Genomic DNA, 27,578 nt, shown 5'->3' on the forward strand with positions numbered 1-27,578 from the left:
TTCCTCCTCCTCCTCTCTGCCCCGGAGCAGCAGGAGTCAAGCACGCGACTCAGCAGCACTGCGCGCGAGCTTCTGAAAAAGTAAAAGCACTTCCTGGTGAGACCTCACGGCAAAAGTCATATTTAGGAATGATCTAATTTTAAAAAAAAGTGTTAATCAATATATAATTCAATCAACATTCCGACTACGGTCGAACTTTCTCAGGCTTTTTGTCATTTCAAAATAAAATCCATGACTTCTGGTAAACTCCGACTAACCTATTTTTGTTCATAGTGATAGTAAAGGATTTCATTCTCACAATTAGCTTATGTGCACAGTATGACAAATCAGCGCCATGAGTAATTCAACTCAGTCATAAAAACCTTTTTCAGTTTGACTTTAAAATCAATATGGCGCCTTGAAAAGCATCATCTTTTAATACCTTTGATGTATTTTGTTGGGATTTATGTGACAAACAAAGAAAAAGCGATGCATCATTTTGAGGTGGAAGAGACACATGATGTTCAATTTATTATTGTTATTAGTTTTATTTTACAAACAAAATCTGTGAAAAATTGCATGTATTAGTCAGCAATTGTCAATACTTTGTGGAGCAGTTTTAAAGTGGTATGTCACTTCTGTCTCACTCAGTTTTGTACGTCTACAGACTGAAAAGTCGGCCTGTTCATCTTCTCTAAATACTTCAAACTCAGGTACTCAGGGTGATGTAATTTTCTTTCAGCAACCTCTTATTGCCACTCTTCCATAATGGCCAAGTTGATAAAACTAGAAGTTGTCCTGCGCTGTGGATCTCTGCAGCTCCTCCAGAGTTAGCTACTTCCCTCATTAATGTTCACTGCCTGGCAAGTTGAAAGCAACAGTTAAAAATGCAAAATAATTACTTTGTAAATCTCTCATTTCTGTGATTGAATCATGCAATATTGGGTAACACTTTATGTGACGGGTTGTGAATAAGACTGACATAACACCGTCATAAACATGACATAACACCTGTCATAAACATGTCATGACACTGTCATAAACATGACATGACACCATCATGAACATGACATAACACCTGTCATGAACATGTGAAAGTCTTCATGAATATTTATGACTATTGCCATAAAGTGTCACTTTGTAAATCATGACACCTTTAATACAAAGTTGACATTATTCAAAATGTCTTTGTTATGACAACTTGACATTAACTAATAATCATCATATATCATAATGGTAGTCATAATAATGTCATTAAGTGTTATTACACTGTGAAAAACGTTAACAAAGCAGTAATTATTTCTCCCTACCTGAAATAAAGTGGAACAAGTAGGACCAACAATAAAGATTTCATTAAGCTTTAAAAACAGTCATTAAAAATTCATCTTACATCAACTGGAACAAGTAGCACCAGGTATGATGACATCATTAAGGGTTATTACAGTGTTATAAAAGTATTACCAATTAAGCTTGACAAGTTATTTGGGTAAGAAATAATATTAATAACAAATTTATGACAGATCATGATTTCTTGGATAATGTCAAGTTGTCATAACAAAGACATTTTGTATTCACGAACCCGTCAAATAAAGTGTTACCCAATATTTTCATGACATAAAGTAAAAAACAAGCAACTTATTTAAAAGGTCTTGAAAAAGGTCTGAGGAAGGAGAACTGTTTTCTAACTTTCTGGGTTGAATGCGTTTTGTTTTTGTTGGACTGGAAAATGTTGTTGATCTAATCCAAATGAGTCCAAACTCCTGGCTGTCGTTAGCTACGTTTTATCGCTGGGTGGGCAATTCTGTTGAGTGAAAAGTCGCTGGAAGTTCGTGGCCCGACTTCAATCGTATCAAAATTGAGGTATAAGAACTGGACTGTAGCGCGCAATCTTTTTGGTCTATCTGAGGCGATGGAAAAAAATCCTGCGAGCTGAACACAGGGGGGATCTTAAACGTACGACACATCCAGGGGAGTCCAAGAACGTTCCCGTCTGAGAACACGAACTACCACAGGAGACGTCTGAGGACTTTCAGTTCCTCAGATTTTTAAAAAGCAGCTTTGACCATAAACCCCACCACCACAAGAGTTCGCTTTCAATGTAGAACATTATTTACATCTGTGGAAATGTTTTGTGGCATTTAACACTATTCTCATCATTTCCTTTGCACATTTAATCTTAGACCAGCTCTACAAACGGAAATCTGAAAAGTGTGCAGTCGGCCAGCCCCCCTTTACTCTGTCTTTCTTCTCTCTTTCGCGCATCATACTTTGCTTCTTCAACTGCTTTTGCGCTCACATTTCTCGACACATCCAAACAGCGAAAACTTGTCGTTGCAGAAACAGTTGCTGTATAATAACCAGAGGAACTGTTGTGGTCGACTCCTTTGCAGCTTTTGCACCGTTTACCACATTTACCACCGCGCACCACCCCGCACTGCCCCAATTTCTCGCTGTTCCGCTCGTGCTCTCGTGTTTCACCATTCTTTTTAAAAGATGGAATGAAATAAAATAAAAATAATCTTAAAAGAGAACCACCGGTAGACTGGAGGAAAGCATAATTCCAGAACAGTTTTTACGAATAAAAGCTGTGCTCCATTTTCACCGTTAGTGTATTTTAGGCGAGTTATTTTCATGGTTCCATCCATGGAGTTCACTTTAGTACATGTCCAGTTTCTTCTTACCACAATAGATCAGATCAGATCAGTGGTTTTGCTTTTATCTGCTGCTGTTCACTACAGAATGTCTCTTTGCAAATCCAAACGCCTCAGAGAAAGTAAAAGCTGCTTTACTTCATTTAGACGTTACATTTATGCACAGTGGAGTCACATTTATTGGTGTTGTTGCTAAAGATGGGTAAATGGCCTTATAATAAATGTACCATTTGTGGCAACGGCATAACCGTACACTGCAAAAACGCTAAAAATCAAAGTTTTAATTTAAACACCTTTTTTCCGTAAGGAGAGTAAATCCTGTGGTAAGACGTGACTGTGTTCAACTAAACCACTGGCAACACAGTTGCTGACATAAAGGTATGAATAACTTTTCTTTATTATTATCATATTTAAGTGGATCTGAGTTTTTATGGGTCAATAATTAGTCATTCGTGACATGACTTAGAGGCTTATTTCTTTTAGCAGCTGGCAGGTAGGCAACAAGGACGGTCCATATTCATCTTGGCACCACATTTAATAAACAGGATGATAAAAAGACTGAGATTAAAAACATTTCCAAAACTCAAAGAGTGGCACTGAACTCCTACTGGGACTTTAACTGTCCATTGTTCCCTACAGTGGAGGATCTGTGATGCTGTGGAACCCTGTTAGACTGAATGTCACGATGAACCGCTTGAAAAATTAGGCTGTTGTTTAAAAATTTGGTGCCGTTTGCCATTAAAGATTTTTCTGTTTGTTTTTTAAAAGATTATGAGCACAAACATGGCCACATCTATGCAGGAGTGGTTAAACCGACACAAAATCGACTTACTTTCATGATCATCAAACCCTTCAGGCCTGAATCAAAGAGGAAAACCGTTTAGGACAGAAGAGGATATAACGGGACCTGGGACTCTGGAGGAATTATCAAAGACTTTTCTCTCTGGAAACTCCAGCTTCATGTTTGCAGCAGGGAAACAATAATTGTATTATAACGCTTCTGCAATTAAACAAGCGAGAAAAATAGATCAAATAAAGTAGCGTGAAAGTTTCCAACGAAGGGTTCACCAAATCGGGAGGGTAGATCTTAAATGTATGATACATCCCAGAACGTCCCCGTCTGAGAACATAAATTACCACAGGAGGTGTGTGCTCCAGACACGGCATTTAAACACCTTCCACCTCTGGTCTGGGTCAGTTTCATAGTTTCTGTTAGGGGTGCACCGATTGCAGTTTTCTGGCCGATGATCGATCTTTAAAAATAGCACTTTTTTTTTTGTCTGAAAAGTCATTAAATAAAGCAATAAAGTCACTGAGTCGGCAACATTAGGATGAGTATTGCTAACCGCACACGTGCAGACGTGGCTTTTTGGGTGGGTGTGTTAGTCGCTCCTCTCCGCCACCAATACGATGGTCGGATAAGATCGGTTGCACATGTTTCAGTGGTTCCCAGTTTTGGGGCTTATCGTCCAAAACTGGGAACACGTGGGCCGATTTATCAGTGCACCCCCGACTACTTCCTGCCAATAAAAATGGCTGTCGATATGCTTCACTGAGCAGATTAAGAGGGAAGATGTAAACTTTACTAAACATTAGAACTCGTTACGTGGCAATCATAAAACGGACACAGGAGCCACCTTTAGAGGTATATTTTTGCAAAACCTGGTGGGAGTGTGAGACAAAACAGACAATACTGTGTTGCTACGATACACGTGATACATGATAGAGATGTTATGTACAAAACAACAAAGACGTGGTTCAGATGGAGCCGGACGGCGATGACGCTGATGAGACGTGTTGCTGTGTGGACGGTACGGTGCTTTGGCAGCGATATAAATAAGTCATTTTTAATCTACATTTTATTTTTAAAGGAAGAATTACAGATGTGGGGCGTGGAGGGAGTATTGCTTCAAATGTTTCTCGCCCTGAGAAGTTCAGACGTTGTTCGGTTCAGACGACGATGCTTTTGTCACGACGCCGTCAGACAAGAGCCAAGTGATTGCACCGCAGCCGGGGGTTTATCGATCTAATTTTCTGCAGATTGTCCAGATTTAAAAAGAAAAAGAAAAAAAAAACAGCAGGAGAAACAAACAGAGAAGATAAAAGTTAATCAACAGAAAGCATGGATTATTTGCATAGCAAGTGTCCCTGCTGCGTTTTGTCTTGATGTCCGACGTCGTTTTCTGGGTAAAGGCCGGGCTTTCTACGTCACCCAGCTGTCCATTCTCATCTGTTTCAGAGTCGGGCTCTCGGCGCCGTCTGACCGGGCCGCGGGGAGCAGGCGGGGGTCCGGCCGTCGCTTCTGCTGCTCCTCCCGGTCGCTGCCATCCTCGTGGGAGCTGCAGGACGAGCCGACGCTGCCGGTGGGGGACCTGCCCAGGTCCGCCCGGGAGGACAGAGAGCCAGGATGAGGGGCAGGAGCTGGGCGAGGGGGGGCGGGGTGATGGGTCATGTACCCGAGCTGGGGGAGGTGGTCACGCGGCGGGGAGATGGGCTCCGCTTTGATGCTGATGTTGTGGCCAGAGCTGATGGAGAGGTTGGAGTTGGCCGACCTGCAAAAAACGCATGGAGACAACCAGGAGAGTTGAGTGAAAGCGCCATCTGGTGGGAAAAAAGCTGAACTTTCTACAACCGACTCATTGGATTTCTGTTTGCTTTATTCCCTGAATGCATTCTTACGCTCATCAATTGAAGACGGAATTTTAATCCGACTTTCTAAACCTCTAAACCAGGGTTGTCCAACATGCCGCGGACGGGCCATCTGCAGCTCTCCGGCGGATTTAAATTCTAGAATCAGGAACCTTTTTCTTCACTCAGGGTAATTTCTGTTACTGGAAAATAATGCAATCAAAACAACATTAAGTGCAACAAATAGAATCTAATTTATAAACAAAGTTTTTGTGTTCATCTTAATTTTGGAGGAACTAGAACCACAAACATTAACCTGCTTTAACTGAGAGGAAAATATCGCAACCCAAATTAGAACTTTAGAAACTAGATGCATGCTGCAATAGTTTATTGATTTGTTTTCTACAAAAATCAGACCCATTTTGTCAATTTCAGTAAAATTGTAATTTTTTTTAGTTTGTCATTGAGCAGACAAAATAAAAAGGCACAAAGAGCTTGCTTTAAAAAAAATTCTTTTTTTTTTAAAAAGCTCTAAACTTTTTGCCATAAGGGCCAAAATTGTTAAGTTGAAAGCACATGGGGTCACAATTTTTTTTAAATTTTTTACAAACAATTTAGAGCATCGCAAGGCTGCAGATTTTTACAGCTTTGTGAAAAATCTGCAGCATTTTTGCTGTCATTGCTTAAAACCTTTCAAAAATATGCACTCATTTATTTTAACTTATATTTTATAATAATTATTGAAAAATAGATACGATTTTACAGTTTGAAAAATGATATTGTTTGACTGAAAAATATATTCTATTATTGTTTTTGTTTTTTGCATTCTTTTCTCATCTTCCTTCAAGTTTTTTTTAGGTCTCCCTAGCGCCCCCTGGTGGCCCTTGACGTAAAACACTGCTTTACGTCATAAAAACATCAAAAGTCACCAATTCTAGAACAAGCAATAAACAAATGCCGTCATCAAAATCATCAAACAAATACATATCAAATATATTGATATGCTGTTACTAATCAAAGCCAGCTCTAAACTGATTAGCCTTTGTTTAATGGAATTCAGTTTTTCTGCAGTCTTGCATTTTTCTGGAATTTAGTTCCAGATTAGCGGAAACTGAACCCTGCTTCTCCACTAACACAGATCCGTCAGAAGCAAGACCCATTCCGGTATGGAAAGCCTCCAGGCGCTCACCCCAAGGAGCTGAGCTGGTGCTGCTCCCAGGGCGTCATGGAGACCAGAGAGTGGTCCGCGGCCGAGCCGAAGTCCGTCATGTCGGCGCTGTTCAGGGAGTAATCTGGGCAACAGAGAGACGGGATGCGTTCAGCGACAGCTCTCAATGAGAGTCGGAGTGAAAACAGAAGCATTCCTACTGTCTGGAATCCTCATTTTTGTCACGTTACAACCACAAACCTCAATGTGTTTTGTTGGTGATTTATGTGTAAGATGTTAAGTGGAAGGAAGGTGATAGGATGCCGTCTAAATGTTTGACAAATACAAACTGTCATAACAAAACCCACTGCAGTCAGCAACATTCAGATCTATTATTATTAATATAAATCCAGCTGTCCTCTGCCTCAGAGGTTTATTAGAGAACATTATCATTTGTCTTCAGCTTCACACTTATATTTTAAGATAAGATAAGATTTATTTGTCATTGTCATCAACAGATTACAACGGGATTGAGATATGCTACGTTATATGCTACGTTGGATGAATCTATCGCCTAAAATCCACAGAAATATAAACATAAAGTAAAAAATGGGATAAAGTTCAAGAAACTGTATAGAAATGATTAATATTGCAAACTATTCTGGTCAGAAAGAACCCCAAACAAACCTGCAGCGCTGCTGTAGGCTGAGCTGATGCTGGAGTAACCCAGACTCTGGTGAGTCAGGCTGGGTGTGGCGACGGAGACCACTGGGGTGGAGAGAGGCTGAGCGCCCAGCCGCTGGTTACTCTGAAAATAACAACAATAATCATAGTGACATTATTAGATAGAAGAAGAATATGTTTATGATGAGATTTCTTTCTCTGTAACCCTTCGCAATGCAGTCCCAGAGTACGCAATGCCCTGTTTCAACCACATGATGTCAGTATAAACATTATTAAAAAAAGAAACAGGCTGGGCCTTTGGTGTATCTGCTATTGAACCGAAAACATACTTACAGTTTAATTAGTTTTGCCTTCATGTTTTTCATGATGCGACGGATGTTCAGGAAAAGCCTGTAAAGTTCCTGCTTGTTGAAAATAAGTTGATGAGGTTCAGAGAAACTTTCTGAACCATTTGCTAACTATGAATGTAGCCACATTTTCCCTTTTTAACGCAAGAACCTCATTATGCTTACTGAGCAATTACTAAATGCAGACTGATGAGGTTTGTAAAAATAATTCTAGGAAGAAAAACAATATACATTTTTGTTGAATTTTATTCTTAGAACCAGGTCATGATTTCCTTTACAGAAGAAGTTTATGAAGTAAAACCTTTGCTAGCTTAATGCTACGCATAGCAAAGCTAGCTCTGTTACAGAGCACTAAAAGTTTTGTGCTGTTCCTCCCTGAGCTGTTGTTGCAGTTCTGGCCTGATAAAGTGAGCGATGACATCATTCCAAACGATGTCACTGCTGAATAAACACACACACACACACACGCACACACACACACACACGCACACACCCACACACACACACACACACACACCACTGTGTGTAGAGGGTTAAAAACAACAAAAATAAAAATAGGAAGCTACACCATTCTAAAATGGATCTCCCTGCTTTGTCCGCGACTCTACTGTCAGAGAATCTCCAGTTTAGCTATTGCAGTAATGAATCTGACACAGGCCGACATGCTCAGTTCCTCCTGTGAATCGCTTTGCTGAATCCGAGCCGGTCCTGGTCCGTGCAGAACAGCCGAGCATGCATGCATGAAGGGGGGAAGTGAAAGGCGCCTTTGGAAATGATCTAATCAAGAGGGCTGTTTCTTAAAACTGTAAAGACGTCCATTTTGTTTACGGTTGCTGCTTCACACCACAGTAAAACCAATAAAGCTCGGTGGTTAACACTCCAGCACAACAATGCTGTGTGAATTACTGCCGTGTCGGAGGAGTTACCAGCATTAGGTCTGAAGATGCTGGGTTTCCAGATAATCCAAACTTACTGCAGTCTTACTTTAGCATTTACAATACTGACCAATCATTGCAATGGTTACTTTTGACTTTGGAAAGGCATTCAGCTTTAAAACTGAAGCTATCACATTGAAAACATTTTCAGTACTTTACGTGGACAGGGGCTGGTATATGATTCCCGCAGTACCATGAGATGAAGCACAGACTAGGGCTGGGACTTTAATGTGTTAAGTTCAATTAAGGAATTGCAGAGATTTTAACGGGTTAAACATTTTAGCACAATTAATTGCATATTTTGTTTTTACATTAAAAAGGTTCCGGCCAGAACCATTGTCTTTGCACGTTTCCGGTACGCCAGTAACTCTTGATGCACAAGCGACATCTGGAAGCAACAGTAACGTTGAGTTATAATGTCCATTTATTCAGTAATTTCACAGCAAAAAGGGTTTTTGAACTGAAAATGTTGCTTCGCTTCTCAATGTACAGTTTTCAATTAAATAAAAAATTGACGATTAATAGTAACTAATTAATTATAGACCCTTAAATTTCTAATCAATGAAATAGCTCTATTTCCATGAAATGCAACACTTCGCTGGAGACTTTTTGATAATATTGGGAAGCCATTTTGTGATCCCGCGTTTAAAACCTGATGACAGTAATTGCTGACTAACAGTGTGAGTGGCAGCTGCTAATGTGGAGTCACTGGGTGTTGATTTCTTTTAAAACAAAACGCTGACATTAATGACTAATACTGGAGAAACTCTTCAGGCTAAATGTGGATCTTATATGCAATTTCCTATCACAACAACAGACTTTAGGATTGTTTAACAACAGAAAATGTTACATTAATCCAGGAAGCAGAGCCATTTAAGCACTTAAGACACTACAAAAATCTTTTTAAATGTTATATAACTCAGTTTATTCCAATTCTTATGTTATCTTAGAAAGAGAAAGGCAAACAAATAAAACTGAATATTCCTGAAATGTGAATTTATGCCAGTTATCAACCCAAAAGTTTAAAACTCAAGATGCTACATATATTCATGACACATGAAGTGGATTATCTCCAGCTTTAGTTTCTGTTCATTTTGGCTTACAGTCAATGAGGGAACCAAAAATGACAGACAATTAGAATGCTAAATGAGACAGATTAAATAGGAATAATAATAAAAAGAGGAGTGCTACAGTCGTAACCCATGTCCTGGATCTATCTATGTGTAATGGCTCCATGCCTTGTGAATTTTCCCCCAAACTTTTGAATGGGTTTTATTTCACAAACCCATCAAGGCTGCAGTTTTCCCTGTTGCTTTGGGTCTTTTTCAACTACTCCCCGCCCCTCCCACTCAACTTTCCATTAATATGCCTGGACACAGAAAACGTATGACTTTTTGTGGTTTGCTCTGTGGAGAGCGTCAGATGGACGGCTCATAGAGTCTGGAATCTTCCTCGTGAATGTGCAGTATTTTCTTTTTATTCATAATATACACAATCTTGGGGTTTTCAATCTTGTATTATCACGGAAAGCTGTGATAATCCAAATCAACCAGGAACGAGGAGAGCGATCGGAACGCCCTTCTGCTCGGGAGTCACCTGACGTGACCTCAGGTGTGGGTGAGAACGTTTGGGACTCGGGTGGAGGGGAGGGGAATCCATACCAGCATCATTCCTTTGCAGTGAGGGATGACCACCCGCAGGTCGCCTTTGCGGCCGCCGGGGATCGGGCCGCTGGCCTGGTGCTGGAGAGAAGGAGGAGATTTGGCCGGTCCGGTCTTCCCCAGGATGCCTCCACCGCTGGAGCCCATGAATCCGTTCACTGAGAAAGAGACGTCCGATGAGTGACGGAAAGCAGAATCCGAATGGTCTTGTTAAAACATCCCGTCTGTAGGTTCTTAGACTCGACTCGTTCAGGAATCAGGAAAAAAAGACTTTAATATCAGATGTATTCATATGTATTGGAGTCATCCTGTCCACAACAGAGCTAACCCTGAATGGAGAAAGAGCAGCTATACATTATACAAGAGATAATAATTAATCATTCATTTATTCTCTCTCTGTTTCTCCTAACATTATGTAATGGCAACATTTCCAGGATTCAGCTCTGGGAAAATTGCTGTAAGGTTTGAACAAACACAATATTTATGCATGTGAAGAAGAGTTGATCATGAACACCCTGGACCTCAGCTTATCACACTGCAGCAGCACTCTGGATAAATTAATGCGATTCTTTTGGCACCACAGCATCCAAAAATCAGTCCAGCTTCTCAGGCCACTGGCACACAGGAATCGAGTAGAGAGGAGGGCACACACCTCCAAATTGCACGGTTGCTCTGTAGAGAGTCTGACTGCAGCGAGAATCAGGACTTGTTTACGAGAAAGTCTCGTAGAAAGTATCCTTGGAATCCATGTTTAGTTGTCGTATCCGAACCATAACCACGAGATCGGGTTTGTTACATATAATTTGCCTCTGAAGTTATTGCGATAAACGATAATATTGTTGCTTTCAGACCATTTTCAAGTAGTATAATGGTAATGCAAGAACACATTCTCAAAGATGAATACACTTTAAATACTAACGATCATTTAACACCGGAAAATGTTTTAAATATTCAACATAAATAAACAAAACAACAGAAACAAGAAATAAAATAAAATTATAAAGTCTCTGTTAACAAAATTGTCCTTCAAAAAAATGGTCTAGTTGAGACCAGTGAACCACACTGAAGACTTTTATAATCCAGATTTTGGTAGAAAGAGAGAGAGGAAAAAAGAAAAGCAAATAAATCATGCAACTGAAAATTATTGAAGTTGTTTTGATTTTTCATGTGATGTACTGATTCATTGCTTATTGCGATAGGCCTAAAAACATTCTCTTGTATTCTTTAAAGGTGCTAATGATCCCATAAAAATGAGAAAAGAGGAAAATGTTTCTTTTTCTCAACAAGGCTGAATCTGTTGAACGGTTTGGTACTCCTTATATTTAGTACAGCTCTGCAGCCTGACACCAGATTTAAGGTAGTAGCCCATGGTAGCTTAATCTTGTACCTCATAGCTAAATCCTGATGTGATCACAGAGTTGCGCCAAGTAAAAGCTATTGTTGATTTCACAAAATGGAGGCTATTGAGTTCTTCTCCTGAAGAGCGCGGTGCAGCCTGAATCAGAGCGACAGAGTGAAGCAGAAAGCATTTAGGAAGTCAACACACACTGACTCAGTGGTCCCACCCTGACGCTGAGATGTGATAAACCGGAGGCCTCATGACGTCATCGACAGGACACAACCCAAAGGCAACAGACCTAAATCCTACACGCTTCGACTTCAACGGATCACAGGAAAACAAAGTGTCTGTGTGAAAGCACTGTGTGTGTCAGAGCATGTTTATAAGATACATACCAGCTGCTCCAGAGCCATTGTGCAGAGCCAGATCTGAGCTGCCCTGCAGGCCACCTAATGGTGAGCACACCCACACACACACACCCACACACACCCACACACGCAGAGACATGCATCTTTAGAGACTTTTTTCATGATTTTTGTTCACAAGGCACATATCATATAATCTTTTTCACAAACCTTCGTGCTTCCTTGAAATGTTTCATTTCTTTAGAGAAATTTCAAGTTCAGTCATACGTTTCACTTCAATAAAACTGGTTACTTCAATAAAACTCAGCTATTATCAAACTGCCCTTCCAGTTAAATATATACACTCTCAAACGATTATTCATGAAAATATATTCACAGACACATCAAGCATGCTAAGTATTGTTGTCAGACATTGCATGTATCTTCTGTATTTAATTCAGTCCACACACGCACACACATATACATATATATATATATATTTTTTTGTTATTTTGACCACATTTGGCCACCTGGGCCTCCCATCGCTTTAGCGTCACTCTGTGGTTCATTCCTTAAAAGTGTTAACAATGCTGTGACACTAACCTGTGTTTCCAGTGCTGGGAGGTCTTTGTGAGGAGTTTGTGTTTCTGTGGGTGTGTGTGTGAGGCGAGCAGAGGATCCCGCTGTCAGACAGCACTGCTGTGGCTGCAGCTAGAGCCTGTGAAGTCACTCCTCCTCCTCCACCTCCTCCTCCTCCTCCTCCTCCTCCCGCTCCATGGCAATAGGTGGTGCTGCCTGATGCTGCATGCATGAAATGCTGCTGTGGCTGACCTGTGGACTAGTGGGAACGAAAGTCCAGACAAGTTTATTTGTATGGCACGTTTCAGCAACAAGGCCGTTCAAAGTGCTTCACACCATACAGTCAACAGGCAATAAACACTGCATGAGCTCAATGTCTGCAATAATTATCTGTAACATGTACCAGAGTCTTTGACACTTTCTCATTTGTCTTTCAGATGTGAAAAATGCATCTCCTCGATAAAATCCAACATTTCATAATTTATTCTTCTTTTTCAATGCGACCATAATAACAAAACAGCCAACCAAAATGTTGCTTACTACTTTATGACTTTTCATCATGTTGTCGAACTCTTCGTTGATCTTTTTGTATTTCTCCTCGGTGCTGGGGGTGAGGACGTAGGACGACTCGTTGTCTGGGCTGTCGCAGCCTCTGTGCTCCTTCTTATGCAGCGCCTGTGGGTAAAAAGCAGCAGGCAAAAGCACAAAAGCCAATTAAAGATCGGCGGAAAACAACTTTTTTTTCTTTACAATGCGAGCGAGGCGGTAGACGGAGGGGATGGAACAGACATGCTAAAGAAGTTTTAGGAAACTTATTTTTGTTGTTTTTCGTATTTTAACATGAAGTCAGAGGTGAGATCTCTGAATAGAATAGCATCATTGTTACAGAACAACATGACTGGTTGTATTCCCTATAGGTGCAAAATTAAAAAAAATTAAAAATCCAATACAATCAAAAATACTTTTCATGTAAAAACAAACAATTTAAAAAAGGAATAAAATGTATATTTACTAAATATTTCACCACTAAATGTTACAACAAAAACTTCCTTCCCTCTGTCATTTCACAGTTATTTTAATTATTGCACATTATATTCCCAGTAAGACATTCTGCGACCTTCTCAGTTGTTTCACATTTCAAGGGCAACAAATTCATGAACTGAACCTGCAACGTCACAGCAGAAAACGAATGCTACAAACCACAAGTGTGTTTTATTAGGACACAAATTGGTTTATTTGGCAAAACTGCAATGGAAACACTGGTCCCCCAATCGTATGAGTCACATGATGAACGACGGGATGTCGCTACTGACGCAAACCACAAAGAAGACGACCACAGGAAGTACGGCAATTGGAGAACGATGACACGATGTGTTTAATGACTTTTCGTGTGATCAAACGCATTCACGTGTGATTTTTAATTGCGTTTCTTATTTAAGGTAATTAATGTAATTCTATTTATATAGCACATTTTCAGCAACAAGGCAATTCAAAGTGCTTTACATGAATTAGAAGGAAATACAAACCAAAGAAAAGAGTAAAAGAAGAAAAAGTAAAAAAAAAAAACCTACATATTAGTTCCCCATGTTTAAAACTAAGTAGTCCGTAATTTATATCAGATTTTTGTTCTGATCATGTTAATCTAAGGAAGTAAGGAGAGTTTCTCTGCATTCTAAGTTTGTTCTAATTCCTGATTTAATGGAAAAACCTTGTTTGCAAAATTTCTTTTTTCAACATTAATGGAATATCAACAAAGTTTTACACATATTTGTAATGGAAACGCATCTTGTGACCATATATATAAAAATATTCTATCAAAGCCAGTAGCTACCATTAATTTAAAAGGTCTGTTGTAAAAAGCATTCAGATTTACAAAAAACAAACAAAACCACACATCAGCTGTTTTTAGTGCTCAGCTTGACTTCATCAGTTGTGGATGATTTCACACAGAAAACATCCTGGGCTCCACCTTAACGGAGCAAGATATGCATCTTGAAGGTTACATAATTCCCCTTCCTCAAACAGAGGCGGCTCAGCGCTGAACCTGTGTGTTTTCACACCTTGAAATTAGCTGTGGCGTTGTTAGCGAAACACAGGGAAAGATGACGCACCTTGAAAACAACAACAACAACAACAACAACATAAAAACAGCACAGCGGAGTGGATGAGTGGATGGGATTTAACGGCACCTGCACTAGCAGCCGAGCCTGGAGCGCGACGCGAGCTCTGCGGTCTCCCTCCTCTCTGCTCCTCTCATTATAAGGTCACAGCGTGAACGGGACGGACTGGCCGACCGGCACACGGCCGCTGCATTCCCAGACACTGGTAGTTACCCCAAAGCTTTAAAAACACTCTGACACGTCTATTTTTCCACCACAGACCTTGAACGCCACTTTCGCAGCCGGTTGACCTCTCGAGGGGTCACACACTCGAGCTCTCGTAAAGCAGCAGAGCGCTTCAACGCTCTCGTAAACTCCTGAAACGAACGCACATGTGCTGCGTCTTCTCTGATCCGGTCAGAGAAATTCTCTGACAGCGACGCGAGTCGGAGAGGAACTGCAGAACTTTTTAAGAGCTCCGCACTTCGAAGGCTGTGCTGTCAGCTCACCAGAGCACCTTCTTCCAGATAATTGACGCGACCCCTAAATGGGTTGTGGCAAATAACATTTGGGACTTCTCATAGTTTTCTTTCAACAATGTTTTCTTTCTTCTTTCTCGCAGCCAGCTGGTAGAGATGCAACGATATGATGTAAATATCTGTATCGGTCCCGATGTTGAAGAAAATTCTAGATCAGGAATCTGTGACCATGTGCACAATCCATAAGGCCAGATCTATTCAGTGTAACTCTATGCTTTGCACACAGAGTGTCGTCATGCTTTGTTATTATTTTACACTGTATCTAGAATTCCTAATTACATTTAAGAACATTTTTAAAAGGTTTGTTAAAGTTTATTTTACATTTGACCAAAGCAATCAACCTGCTGTTTCTGTCGGTTTCAGCTTCTTTATTATTTATTTCACGTTGGCTCTTTTGCTCCTAATTACACTGACTGAACTAATTAAAGTCGTTTTTACATGTTTGACCAAACCTGTGGCTACTGGTGTACTTTAAATTATAAAATGTGATGTACTCGTGCAGAGTTAGCAAATAAATTTGTAATTCAGTTAATTTATGTCTGTGTTTAAAAAAAAGAAACATTTTTAGACAGGTGTTTTTCTGTATCGGTCGATACTAAACCTCAGGTACCGGTATTTTATTGGAAGAGGCAAAAAAAGTGGATCGGTGGGTCCAATATTTCTTGAGTGCACAACAAATACAACAGCTGTCCAGATCTTGTATTGTTCCTCTCTGTTGGTTGTTATTTCGTATGTAATTGTTTTCTATTGAGGATGTTATTATTACTATTATTATTTTGTACTTTTTTAATAAAACTATGTGTCCTGCCCTGGGAATTGTATAGTGAGGTGTTTCGTTTTTTTCTGCTCACTTCTCCGAGGACAAATTTAGCCACTGCGCTAATTCCTGCGTATTTACGCCGCCGTGATTTGTGGCGATATTGATTAATGTGCACTGTCCTAATCAAATCAACTAAATTAAATTAGACTCTTCTACCACGACCATCGTCTCGGTGAGCTTGCAGTTGTCCCACGTTCTTCTTTTTTTAGACGCTGGACTGCACTGGACGGTGAAGAGTGAGCCACAGGATCCGTGACTCAACACGGAGCGCTGTGTTTTTCTCCTCCAGCTGCATGTGTGGACAGGAACGGTAAAACGGGAGACTTGTTGTAACCGTTTCTGTCGTTGTGAGTAAGGATACCCTTTTCAGCTACTTTTTATATATATAAAAATAAATGAAATTAAAACCATACATCATTTTCCTTCCACTTCACCATTTGTGATGTTACGTCCCGTAAAAAACCTCCAAGAAATACATAAAAGTTTGTGGTTGTAGTTTAAAATGAAGTGGAAAACTTTAAGAGCTGTGACTACTGTTGCAAGGAACTGGATGACACAAACCTGTCCATCAATTCTGTTTAGTATTTCAACAAAAAAGAAACAAAACAGCAAACTTTACTTTCTCCTCCAACTGCAGGTCCTTGATACACAACCTAAGCATATTTAAGCTAAACTGCTTAGTCAGTCTATATCCTACCTATGCAGAGGAGATGACGAGTTGAACAACGACGGGTTAATTAGCTGCTTTTAATGGCTTAAAGTAAACTGACTCATCATTGCAGCTCATCTGGATGAAATAGTGACATTAGTATTTATTCCACTGACAGCTGAAACACACCCTAACCTTAGTTGTGGTAGAAGTAGGGAACTCATAAAAAATAGTTTTCTTTTTTACATATTTGTCCTGACAGTATAACACGAGACAGACAATATCACGAGACACTACCAAATATGTAAAAAAAAAAACAAAGCAACAACAACAACAAAAAAACCAGATTCTTTTTCCATAAAAGTTGCATGCTGCAGCTCTAATAATCCAGAACTTTCTCCAGATGCATTTAGAGCCATTGCAAGCTAATGTTTACTTTTTGGAATTTCGTCACTTCCTGCAGAGACCAGGACAGAGAACTGTAAAAATCTTAAAAACAAAAGGCATAGAGTTTATAATGAAAAACTATTTCATGTCAATCTCAAAAGCTTTACTTTTACAATAAAGGCATAGCGTTAGCTGGTGGAGCTACAGTAACTGACGGTATTTAAAGGTACATCTAATAATAAATGTCAAGGACTGTAATTATTGCAATTGGTTGATTTGAAGATGAGCTGATCACATATTCTATATCCTATTTATCATTTCACAACACAAGTTGAATGCCTTCAGCAGACTGGACACACTCTGATGAGGGGGGCCGGCTCACCCAGCGGCCAAGGTGGGAGGACAGCAGACGGCTACAGGCTCCCGCTCAGCGCTTACTGTTACATAATGAGGGCTGTTGCCATGGCAAAGGGTCCATTCAGAAAGTTAACACTATAATTAAAAACAGGGAACAAAATAAGGGAAAGTAAATATTGACTACAGTAGGAAAACAAAGCAGACTGAACGTTACTGAATCTACTAACCGATTTTATTTCCTAAATGCACCGATCCGATATCAATACCAGTATCGGTCCCTAAATTGAAAAAGATTCTAGTTCTGGTGACAATGTGCCCGATCCATAAACGTAGATCTATTCAGGCTAATTCTACGCTTTGTGCTCTTGGTGACACTATGTTTTACTGTTTATTTTACTTTACATTTCAAATTCGTAATTTCTGAACCATTTGAAAGTAAGTTTGTTGTAGTTTATCTTTTACATGTTTTACCAATATAGTCAACCTATTGTTTCTGTCAGTTTCAGTTTCTTTATTATTTATTTTACACTGGCTGTTATAGTCCTAATTGCCCTGACTGAAGTTGTTTTTATTTGTTTTCTAGCTTCTGAAGTTACTGATGTATTTAAGTGTGCTGCACCGGTGCAGAGTTATCTAATAAATGTTTAATTCAGTATATTGATGTCTGTGTTTGAAAAAAAAAAGGAAATGTTTTTGGTCGGCACCGTTTTTCTGTATCGGATTGATGCCGGACCTCAGATATTTATATCAGTATCGATATCGGGAATGAAAAAAGTAGATCGGTGCATTCTTAGCTTCTTATATTAAATACTTAGATATATATATTTTTCGCTCTTCTTGCAGCTCTCTTGCCAACCTGATGGGGACCAAATTGGACGCCATGAGTCTATAGCATCTGTGTCCATCTTTATAATGCATGCCTTTTCCTGAAAAATGCACTAAGAGGCTAATACTGGATGACACCAGGACAGAGAGGAGCAGAGCAGAACAGCAGAGCAGAACAAGGGCATGTGGGTCGAGCAGGATTTAGTCCCAAGACTCGCACAGTGAGATAAGTCTCTATAGATATGTGTGTGTGTTTGTGTGTGTGTGTGTCTGTGTGTGTAGGGGGGGGGGGTTAAAGCACTGCATCATGTCTGGCCTCTGAGGACTATCTCTAAGTGTCTGTTACAGGATCTGAGGGTGTGTGCCTTCTTATCATCTCAAATGTCAAAGCAGGCTTTAGTGGATCTCCAAAGGCATCTGGCTGGCCGCCACCAAGAGGCATGAGCTGCACTGTTAAGAATCACAGCATGTGAGGGTGATGTCTTGTAGCTGTTGGGGCTGCATCAAAGATAAAAGAAAGCCCCGCGTTGCCCCTCCAGTGAGCCTCTTTCAGGCAAGTGACTACTGCCCCGCGAGGCTAAGAATAGGGCACAATACTTGAGATTTGATCCGACAAATCGCTGGCAGTTAAAAAAAAAGAAAAGAAAAGAAAAAAGCAGACTCCAGGAGAACGTGTCCTATAGGAAACGTGCGGTCGTTCTGAAGGATCGGAGCCAAATAACGGCTGAGCCGCACGCCGCACTTTCAGCTTCCACTCTGTCGTAGTTCTTCTCTTTCCGCTGAACTTCTCATTCATCTCCGCAGGCTGACATGACTGAACTGCATACCTTGGACAGAGTCTCTGTTGTTGTTGAAACTTCACTGTGCTGGACGTGAGCCTGGGTCAATTATAGTGACAAAGGCAAACTGTCAGAAAGATGAAGTGACCAGCGAGGGCTTTCTGGCTGTTTAGTCAAATGCAGCCCGAAACTAGTCAAATGCTGTAAAGCATTTGACTAGTTTTACTGTTGGGATCAATAAGAAAGCAAGATTTTAAACATTTACAGCGCTGCATTGGGAATGGGCCTGCGAGACATTGTCACGGAATGGTAGCCTTTGGTAAAAAGCGCCACGGTTTCATGGCCTTGTGGTGTGCATGTCTGCACGTTTTACACTGCTAAATCCTGCCCAGTGTTTTTAGTCTAGTTTCTAGTGCATACATCGCAGGACACTTGAAATAAGACAAAACTAACTCACAACTTTTCAGCAAGAAATACGAGATTGTTTTAAGTTAATAATCCCTTAATATTGATGAAAAATTTCTAGTTCCACTGGCAGATTATTTACTTTATAACATGGGAAAAATGCCTTGTAATAAATTAAATAATCTTCCAGTGGTACTACAACTTTTTCATCAATATTAAGGGATTATTGAATCAAAACAAGCTCCTATATCTTGCTGAAAAGTTACTTATGAGTTAGTTTTGTCTTATTTAAAGTGTACTAAGATATTTGCACTAGAAAATAGATTAAAAACACTTGGTAAGAATATGTGTTTTTGTTGTGTAACAGAATAAGCAACAATTATTCTGCTGTTACGACAACATTTAGAACAATTATAAAACTACCAACTAGGAGTGCAACGATTGCAGTTTCCTGGCTGATCACCGATCTTTAAAAAGCCCTATGTGCCAATTCTGATTAAGGCCGAGATAAATTCTTTTTTGTCTGAAAAAGTGCGAAATATAACAAAGATGCTATGTTGGCAGCAGTAGAGGAACACAAAGAGTATGAGCTGATATTAGCTTGTTCATTTGCCAGGCTAAATCATTCTGGCATCTAATAAATAGAAATGTTTTGAAAATCCTAGATGACCTAAAGCAGGAGAAATTTAGTCTTTTTTATTGTCAAACAATGAGGAAAGAAAGGAAGAAAAGCAAGGTATGTTTTTATTTTAATGTGTGTAAATATGTTGTTTCAGATATAAATGTTATAGAAAATAGTACAATTTGTTACTGTTTGAATAGATTATAGATTTTGTTTAAAAAAACTTTTGTAGACTGTGACTGTTGTGACATTTAATGACTCAGACTACATCTCTTTATGGTTAAAGTCAAATGCACGTAATCCCAAATCATGCGAGATTTATGTATGGAAAAAAGAAAATCACAAAGAGAAGTCATCCAATCTTTTCTGTATCTTGAAATCGGGCAGAGGCAGCTGCAGCGATACAGTTCGGCACGTTAAACTACGTCAGAACTGATTTGACCAAAAGTGAAGCCAAACGCACCCGAAAGCAGAAGTTTTTGTGTGAAAAACTCAATGATTCAACAGCCTGCGGAGACACATGTGATTGCAGTAACTTGTAGTAACGTTCGGTTGTTGATGTTGTGGTGGATAACCTTTGACCTACACTTCTGAACTTATGTTGGATCAGCCGTCATTGTGGTTTGTGGACAGTTGTTTATACACACGCATGTTTGCGTGGCTATCTTTGTGGGGACTTTCCATTGACTTCCATTCATTTCTACAGCCTAAACCTAACCCTAACCCTAAACCTAACCCTAACCCTAACCCTTACCATTACATACGTAACCCTGACCCTATCCAAAACTCAATTCACACCTTAGTCCTAAATCTAACCTCTGATCCAAAAACAATGTTTCCCCTTGTGGGGACTAGGCTTCAGTCCCCACAAGGTATTATGTTTCAGGAAAATGTTCCCGACGATGTATTACAAACAAGCGCCTGCAAACACACACCATCTTTCTTAAGGCTCCATCACAATGTTTTCCTGTGTATTATTTGTTAGAAGCCTGACCAGAATGTCAGGCGGAAAAGGGAGTCGGTTTAATGTAGCACCCCAATAAACAGAGCCAGTCGATACAGTCGACCGTGGGCATAGTGCAAGTTTTATCCTATGCTAAGTGCTAGAGTCCAACAATAAGACACACTAATTTATAAAAGGTCTGGAGGCTCTTTTGGAGGGATCATACCAAACAAACAGTGAGAACAGCACTAGTTATTTCTCATTTATCTTACAACAATACAGCACTGTTCACAGCTAGTTGAGCAAATGAGATGTCACAATTAGGTTGCCGTTTCCAAAAATATGACCCCAAACTGAACAGGCCCTTCTCAGAAAAATGACTAAAGATTAAAAGCTGCTCTGTTACGACAGTTGCCATTACCAGTGATTTCTAATCGTGATTAAGCTCTAAACAAAGCTATTTAAAAATGCAGCGATAAGATGAGCCGATAGAAAACCACAATAACAAACCATGACAAACAAATACAAATATGGGTTTTCTTCATTTTTAATTTTTTGTTCTTTTTAAAAATCATACTTGGTATTCTATTTTAAAAGTGCTTCAGAAACATTTTTTAAATTTGCTCAAATTAATAAGTGTTAATTTCTTCAATAGGCTCATCTAAGTTAGCCTGTTCTTCAAATAGACTGTTTTTTGTCATTCTCAATCTATGGTGGTTCTAACTGCAAATAAATTGGAATCATTTGCCAGCTTCAGTCAACAATCTTAATTTCAACCAGCCTTAATAATTATTTGTGCCTCCTTTGACAGTCAGCCAGTGTGTTTTTGCACTGACGCATGAAAAAGACGCCAAAACGAATGATTTAAATGGGGTGGCATTATCTTAAAAATGCTTTCACAGCAGGCCGTACCCGTCATTCCCATTACCGATCCAAAAGGTACATTAAATGCTCAGTGTCGCAAAATAAGTGCCACTGTTTGTTTGTGTGTTAAACAGTTACTGGTGTCCTCAGCTCCCACATTTGAGGAGTAAATGATGCAACAATGGCGGCAAAACGTTACGCTGAACCAGCTGTTTCCAAACTCAGCTGTTGACAACTGCAAGACGTTTTGATGTCATTTAAATGAAAAGATCATTTTTGGTCATTTTTACATACATTAAACTAAATTTTTACATATTACATTTGTTCTGTGTGGGAAAAAAAACTTGAGTGTTTAATTTTCCTGCCTGATCATAATAATTTGATCCAAAGGAGCTTCTCGTGGGACCTCTCCGACACGGGACGCCTGTTGTAGCGAGAGGGGCCCGTCCTTTAAATATAGTCAAATTTCATGCTTAAATGTTGCAAATAGACAGACCAATATGTAAACAAGCAGCTTTCCAATTGGTCAGGCGCTGCCTGAGCCGACTCGTCTGTCTGCATGACATTTGTGGGAATAAACAAAATGAGGCGGAGAGAAGGCAAATTCTGCACGGCTAATGGCTGTCGGAGCTTCCCCAGGTGTCCAGTTGTGGTTTCACAGCAGGAGAGTTTACACAGACACTCTTTAGTATCAATATTTGAATTGTGCGTATTGATAATCTTTACTGCAACTGGTTTGGCAAAGTAGAAAGTTTTTTGAAGCTTGAAGGCTTTTCCACATTGAGGGCTGCCACAAAGTGGAGCCTTAAATGTACATTTTCAGGAAGTAAATGTATCGAATTTCCTCTGAAGGAGTAAAATCACAACTTAGTACAAGTGTGAGAGTCAGGCTCCAAGAAAGGCAAACACACAGTGGAAGTTTAAACATGAGTCATGTTGGCCATTGGTTTCTAACAGCAGAGCCAATGAGTAGAGACTATTAAACAGGACGAGCATCTCACTGAAACACCTGTGTTTCAGGAAAGTGGGTGTTTGCTGGCGTGTGCAACGAAAACGGCGGGAAAAAACTTTGATGGCGCTGAGATTTCATCCTAAGCCGAGTCATTATATGGCATTATATGGCAACATCTGTAATTTGAACACGACTTCTAGACGCCGTGTTCAAGACATCTAAAAGTGTGCGCACGTCTTGTGCAGGAGAATTTGACACCGACTGGTTGGAGCGGCTCCAACTGATGGCAGCTCGACCTACTTTCTGATTAATTTAGCTGGTGAATATTTGACCAGTCTGCAGTTTTTTACGTTGTTGATGTGACAATGCTCGACAATAACTCACAACCCCACCAGATTTCCTTTCATATTGAACAGATTCTTACTTGTGCACATACTTTTTTCACTTCTTAAAAAAAACACGAGGGACAAACACTTTTTAACAACTAGAAAAACAAATGTTTTCTTTGTTTAATTTGAGTTTTTAAGTTTTGTTACTTGTGACCAGAATTAGTTTGCATTTATATTTTCTTGGACGCTCTAAACATATTCTGTGATTTTGTATATATTGACATAAGAATATAGTATTTACTTCTAGTGGCTGTTCATAAAGAAAAGTAAAAGAGAACAACAACTATGTTTTGATGTTACATATTTGTTTAGCCCAAGAAAAAAATAAAAGAGGGAAAGCAGAAAATGTGGAATACCATCTATGATATTGTTATTGAGGTATTTTAAAATATATATATATTGAGTTATAATTTTTTGGCAACATGAAAACAAAACATTTTTCTGCAAAAAACTGGAATTGAGCATCAAGAACGTAGTCGTTCGCACAGCAGGCTGCATGATGGGCATTTAACTTTCATATGGTAATTCTTAATATTTTGTTAAAAATCTAAATATAAAGCAAGATTGTAATATACCACATGTAGAGCACCTTTCATTCCAGTATACACATAATGAAAAACAGAAAGTGAATAAAAACTATACATACTTGACTTGAGCATTCACAGAATTTGCTTCTTTCCTCACATTTAGAGCCACATTAAATATGCTTCTCACCAGCATAAGTAGTGACATGTATATACAAAATAGTGAGGGCAACTCTAAAGGCCTAAAAGTGGACATTACAATATCTGATTAAATCCTTAGAATTTGAGAAATGAAACCAATCTGCCTATCTGTTATTCATATTTTCGTCTGTCACACAAAAGCTTAGGCTCTTTCTTTTAAATTATGAACATTTCACTTCCTTACATTTTCAAAGAAAAACAGTGAAGTAAAGAGACATCAAGATGAAATTCTGAGCTCTACATTGTAGCACAAAATTCCCCTTTTTTAAAATACATCCTTTTTGTCACTTCCTTCCCTTTTCTTGACATGGACGAAGAAAACATCGGTCAGACAGATTCCTCCTCTCACTAACTGTACACGCACACGCCTCATGGCGGCTGATGCAAAACAAGCCGTGCTGTACGTGAGGCGTATTTGCATGTTGCGCCTTTTAATCAAAACTAATATGCTCTCTCTATAAACAGAACGCACACGGAGCAAATAAGACGATTGGGAGGCAAAGCGAATCCTCTGAAGACGCCGCCGTCGACTCCTTACCTCTAAAATGTCGGTGTTGGTTCTGCTCTCGTGGGGCTCGTTGTACTCGGTGTACTTCAGCAGGACTTTGTCCATGTCCGTGCTGGCGTACTGGAACAGCTTGTTGGAGCTGTTGAAGATGATGAGGGCTATTTCACAGTCGCAGAGAACGCTCAGCTCGTAGGCCTTCTTCATCAGGCCGAACTTCCTCTTCATGAAAGTCACCTGGAAGAGCAAAGCAAACCCAAACTAACCAAATGGATTTGTGTTAACAGATCCATTTGGTTCTGTTAACCAAATGGACATGGGTTTGGTTAGTCATGGGTTAGGCTCTGTTGGTGGCCTAACCCATGACTGAATACCACCGGCCCCTGTGATGTCCTCTGATGTATTTAAAGGGGACCTACTATGCAAAACCCACTTTTTGCAGGGTTTTATTCTTCAGTTGGTTTTGTTGGTGTCTGGAAAATTAGTTTTTTCAAAAACCTCCCGATTGTTGTGTCACAATCAAAACTCATCTCAACCCCCAAGCTGAGCGCAGCTTAGCAACAACTGCGGAGCTCCAGCATGTTTGGTCAGCTGGTTTTGCCACTGTATTCAGTGCACAATGACCGCTGGAAAAGACTTAGTTTTTTAAAGGTTTTTTTTGGCTCTACTGGCCTTTATTTGAAAGTGCTGTGACAGGAAAGTAGAGTAATGAGAGAGAGGAAAGACAGGGGTCAAAAGTCACCAGGCCGGGAATCGAACCTGCAACAGCCCACATTTTTAAAGAAGTATTTTTTTCTACAGAACTCCCATGATTCATAAGGCCTCTTTATGTGGGCTGTGCTTCACCCCTGCGTCACCACAGCACCCCCGAAAAGACTTACTGTTGACTCACTATCCAGAGACCACCTCCTGTAGTCTTGTTGGTTGTCGGGGCGGCGCCACTTCTGCTTTCAAAGATGTGCAGTTGCATATTTGCGCATCTGTTTGTAGCCATTTTCACGTGTGAGAGTAAGTGTTGAGTTGGAGGGCGTGGCCAGCAGCAGATTATTTGGATTTAAGGCGACAAGCAGTCCTTAAGCAGGAACTCAAAGTCGGCAGGACTGAGCAGACTGAAATCTCATTTTCTAAGAATGATTTTGTGCCAAAAAATGTAATGAGCACGTTTTTTTTTATAGCCCACCGATCTGTCCTAACCTGTTCATTAGGTCACCTTTGATAATGTGTTGACTGAATCAATCCCAGCTTTATTGTAAAAAATTCTCCCCCACCTCTTCAACTGATAAATTGAATAGATTCATATGGAAAGATGACTCATATTCTCAACGCCTTCATGTATGGAGTGTCTGTTTTACAGCTGACAGTGAGCACCAGGTGACACGCTGATCGTTCTCTCTCATCCCCGTCTCACTCCCTGCTGTGAATCAGACGGCGTTTTTCTGGCGGTAAATGTTTCTGTGATCATACCTTCTGGGATCCTGACGGTGAAGCTCTGATCATACGTTATATTTAGACTTTTTTTTATTTTCATTCCTCACGTGCATCTGATGAAGTCCCTGATTCTGATGTTTCAAAATGAACCTGGTTATGAACGTTATAAACACAACCTTTCTACTTGTGAGTTTCTGGTGGCGGTGCACCAATAAATCTGACTCACAAGCGACATCGACAAACAACAACAACGGATGACAAAGTCGCTTCTCCTGGCCAACTGGGGGTTCGTTTTTTACTTAAAAAAAACAAAACTGATCTGATTGGACGCTGGAACAGACTGTGGTGTTCAAATTGTGCTACAGTGAGTTTAAAAGGAGCCTAAGATAGCATCTCAATGCAAGAAAATGCTGATGTCAGCATTTTTCCCACAGCCCACATTTCTAAAGAAGTATTTATTTCTACAGAACTCCCATGAATCATCAGCGACCCTTGACCCTTGACAGCCGAATTCGTATAAGAGTAACAATCTGATGCTTCAATAACCTAACAGATTAAAAACAATAGATACATTTTCTTGCTGAGCTCACCTGTCTATTTATTCAATTATTTAACAGCAAAAAGGGGTTTTGAATTGAATATTTTGCTAATTTTGTCGACATATGATTTTTAACTAAAATGCGACTTATTGCGATTAGGACATTTCAGGGTTAATTTCATAACTTGATAACAATTTTTTAATTGACTTCCACTACAAAGGAAAAGCTCTTAAAATTCATACTTTGTTTATATTGTAATTCGTATACAAAAAAAATGTAGTGTACTATGAAAAAAGTTCAAACTCATTTAATTTGAGATGTAGACTAATCACTTAATCATAAAATTAAGGGGTGTACTACTAACTATTAATCGTTAGTAGCAGTACGAAATTACACATTATCCCACTTTGACGACAGACTGATCCAACAAATGCATTTGACTGAGCTCACCGCACTGGGATTTGCTTAACGTGTTGTTGTTTTCCACCACCTGAAAGCCAGTCAGTTGAGCAGACGGTTCTCGGTGCAGATCAGAGTGTATTTGCATACCGGCCCGACCGGCGCAGAAGGCGCTCTGTAGAGTCCGAGAGCTGGGTGGGACCGATCATCCTGCGCTCGGAGCGCCTCACCTGGGACTGGAGCACCAAGGATGCTCACTGACTGCAGAGGTGACAGGGAGCTTAAGGACTCCGTTTAGGCTCTAATATGTTCAGCTTAGAAAGCCCAACTAAATAACCATCTCATTGCTATTGGTAGATAAGTGATGGTGGTTTTCACTGCAAAAACACAAAATCTTACCAAGTGATTTTTGTCTAGCTTCTAATGCAAATAAAGCAAACTTGAAATAAGACGAAACAAACTTACAAGTAATTTTTTGGGAGGCTTGTTTTAAGTCTGTAATTCCTTAATATTGATGGAAAAAGTACTATTTCCATTGGCAGACTATTTCACTTATAACTAAATTTTTTCCCAAGTTATAAGTGAAATAATCTGCCAATGGAACTAGTACTTTTTCATCAATATTAAAGAATTATTTACTTTAAAAAGCTCTTATATCGTCCTGAAAAGTTACTTATAAGTTTGTTTTGTCATATTTCAAGTTACTACTTGGTAAAATTTTGGGTTTTGGCAGTGTTTTACTATAATTCAATTGCTTCAGTATCTTAGATAAAATTTAAAATATATTTATTTATATATTATGTTAGGAAAATTATCCTCCTGTTAGGGCTGTATAATTAAATCGATTCTACAATATTTATTGATTTTTTTTCCACCCTCGGAAGGTACTGATTATTCATCTGCGAGTATCGATACATTAAACCATGTCTGGTTTGTGACGGTGTAGCAGCAGGACTCCGCCTCCCCCAGTCTCACTTTCAACTTGTGCTTAAAGTGCACATTATAAACTACATACAAGTTTTTAAATTGTGTTAATAGGCAAAGTAAAACCGGAGTTA

At 39.6% G+C, this 27,578-nt stretch overlaps 1 protein-coding gene and 1 long non-coding RNA gene across 4 annotated transcripts in view; one reads left to right on the plus strand and one right to left on the minus strand.

The window, feature by feature from the left end:
* Positions 1-4,264: 4,264 nt before the first annotated feature.
* LOC102217519 (myocyte-specific enhancer factor 2A-like) overlaps positions 4,265-27,578 on the minus strand; it is a 49,761-nt gene continuing 26,447 nt past the window's right edge. For all 3 annotated transcript variants that reach the window (XM_023331811.1, XM_023331812.1, XM_014470058.2), the window contains 8 exons: positions 24,188-24,391; positions 12,835-12,969; positions 12,319-12,553; positions 11,767-11,820; positions 10,033-10,190; positions 7,093-7,213; positions 6,448-6,550; positions 4,265-5,182 (listed from right to left, as the gene is read on the minus strand). In XM_023331811.1, coding sequence (XP_023187579.1) covers positions 4,834-5,182; positions 6,448-6,550; positions 7,093-7,213; positions 10,033-10,190; positions 11,767-11,820; positions 12,319-12,553; positions 12,835-12,969; positions 24,188-24,391 — 1,359 coding nt within the window. In that variant the 3' untranslated portion in view covers positions 4,265-4,833. The remainder of the gene's footprint in view (positions 5,183-6,447; positions 6,551-7,092; positions 7,214-10,032; positions 10,191-11,766; positions 11,821-12,318; positions 12,554-12,834; positions 12,970-24,187; positions 24,392-27,578) is intronic.
* On the plus strand, positions 5,203-6,763 carry LOC111608340. The gene is made up of 2 exons (XR_002752611.1): positions 5,203-5,448; positions 6,397-6,763. It is a non-coding gene; the product is annotated as an uncharacterized LOC111608340 (long non-coding RNA).

This window comes from Xiphophorus maculatus, chromosome 4 (assembly GCF_002775205.1).
Source record: "Xiphophorus maculatus strain JP 163 A chromosome 4, X_maculatus-5.0-male, whole genome shotgun sequence".
NCBI lineage: Eukaryota > Metazoa > Chordata > Actinopteri > Cyprinodontiformes > Poeciliidae > Xiphophorus > Xiphophorus maculatus.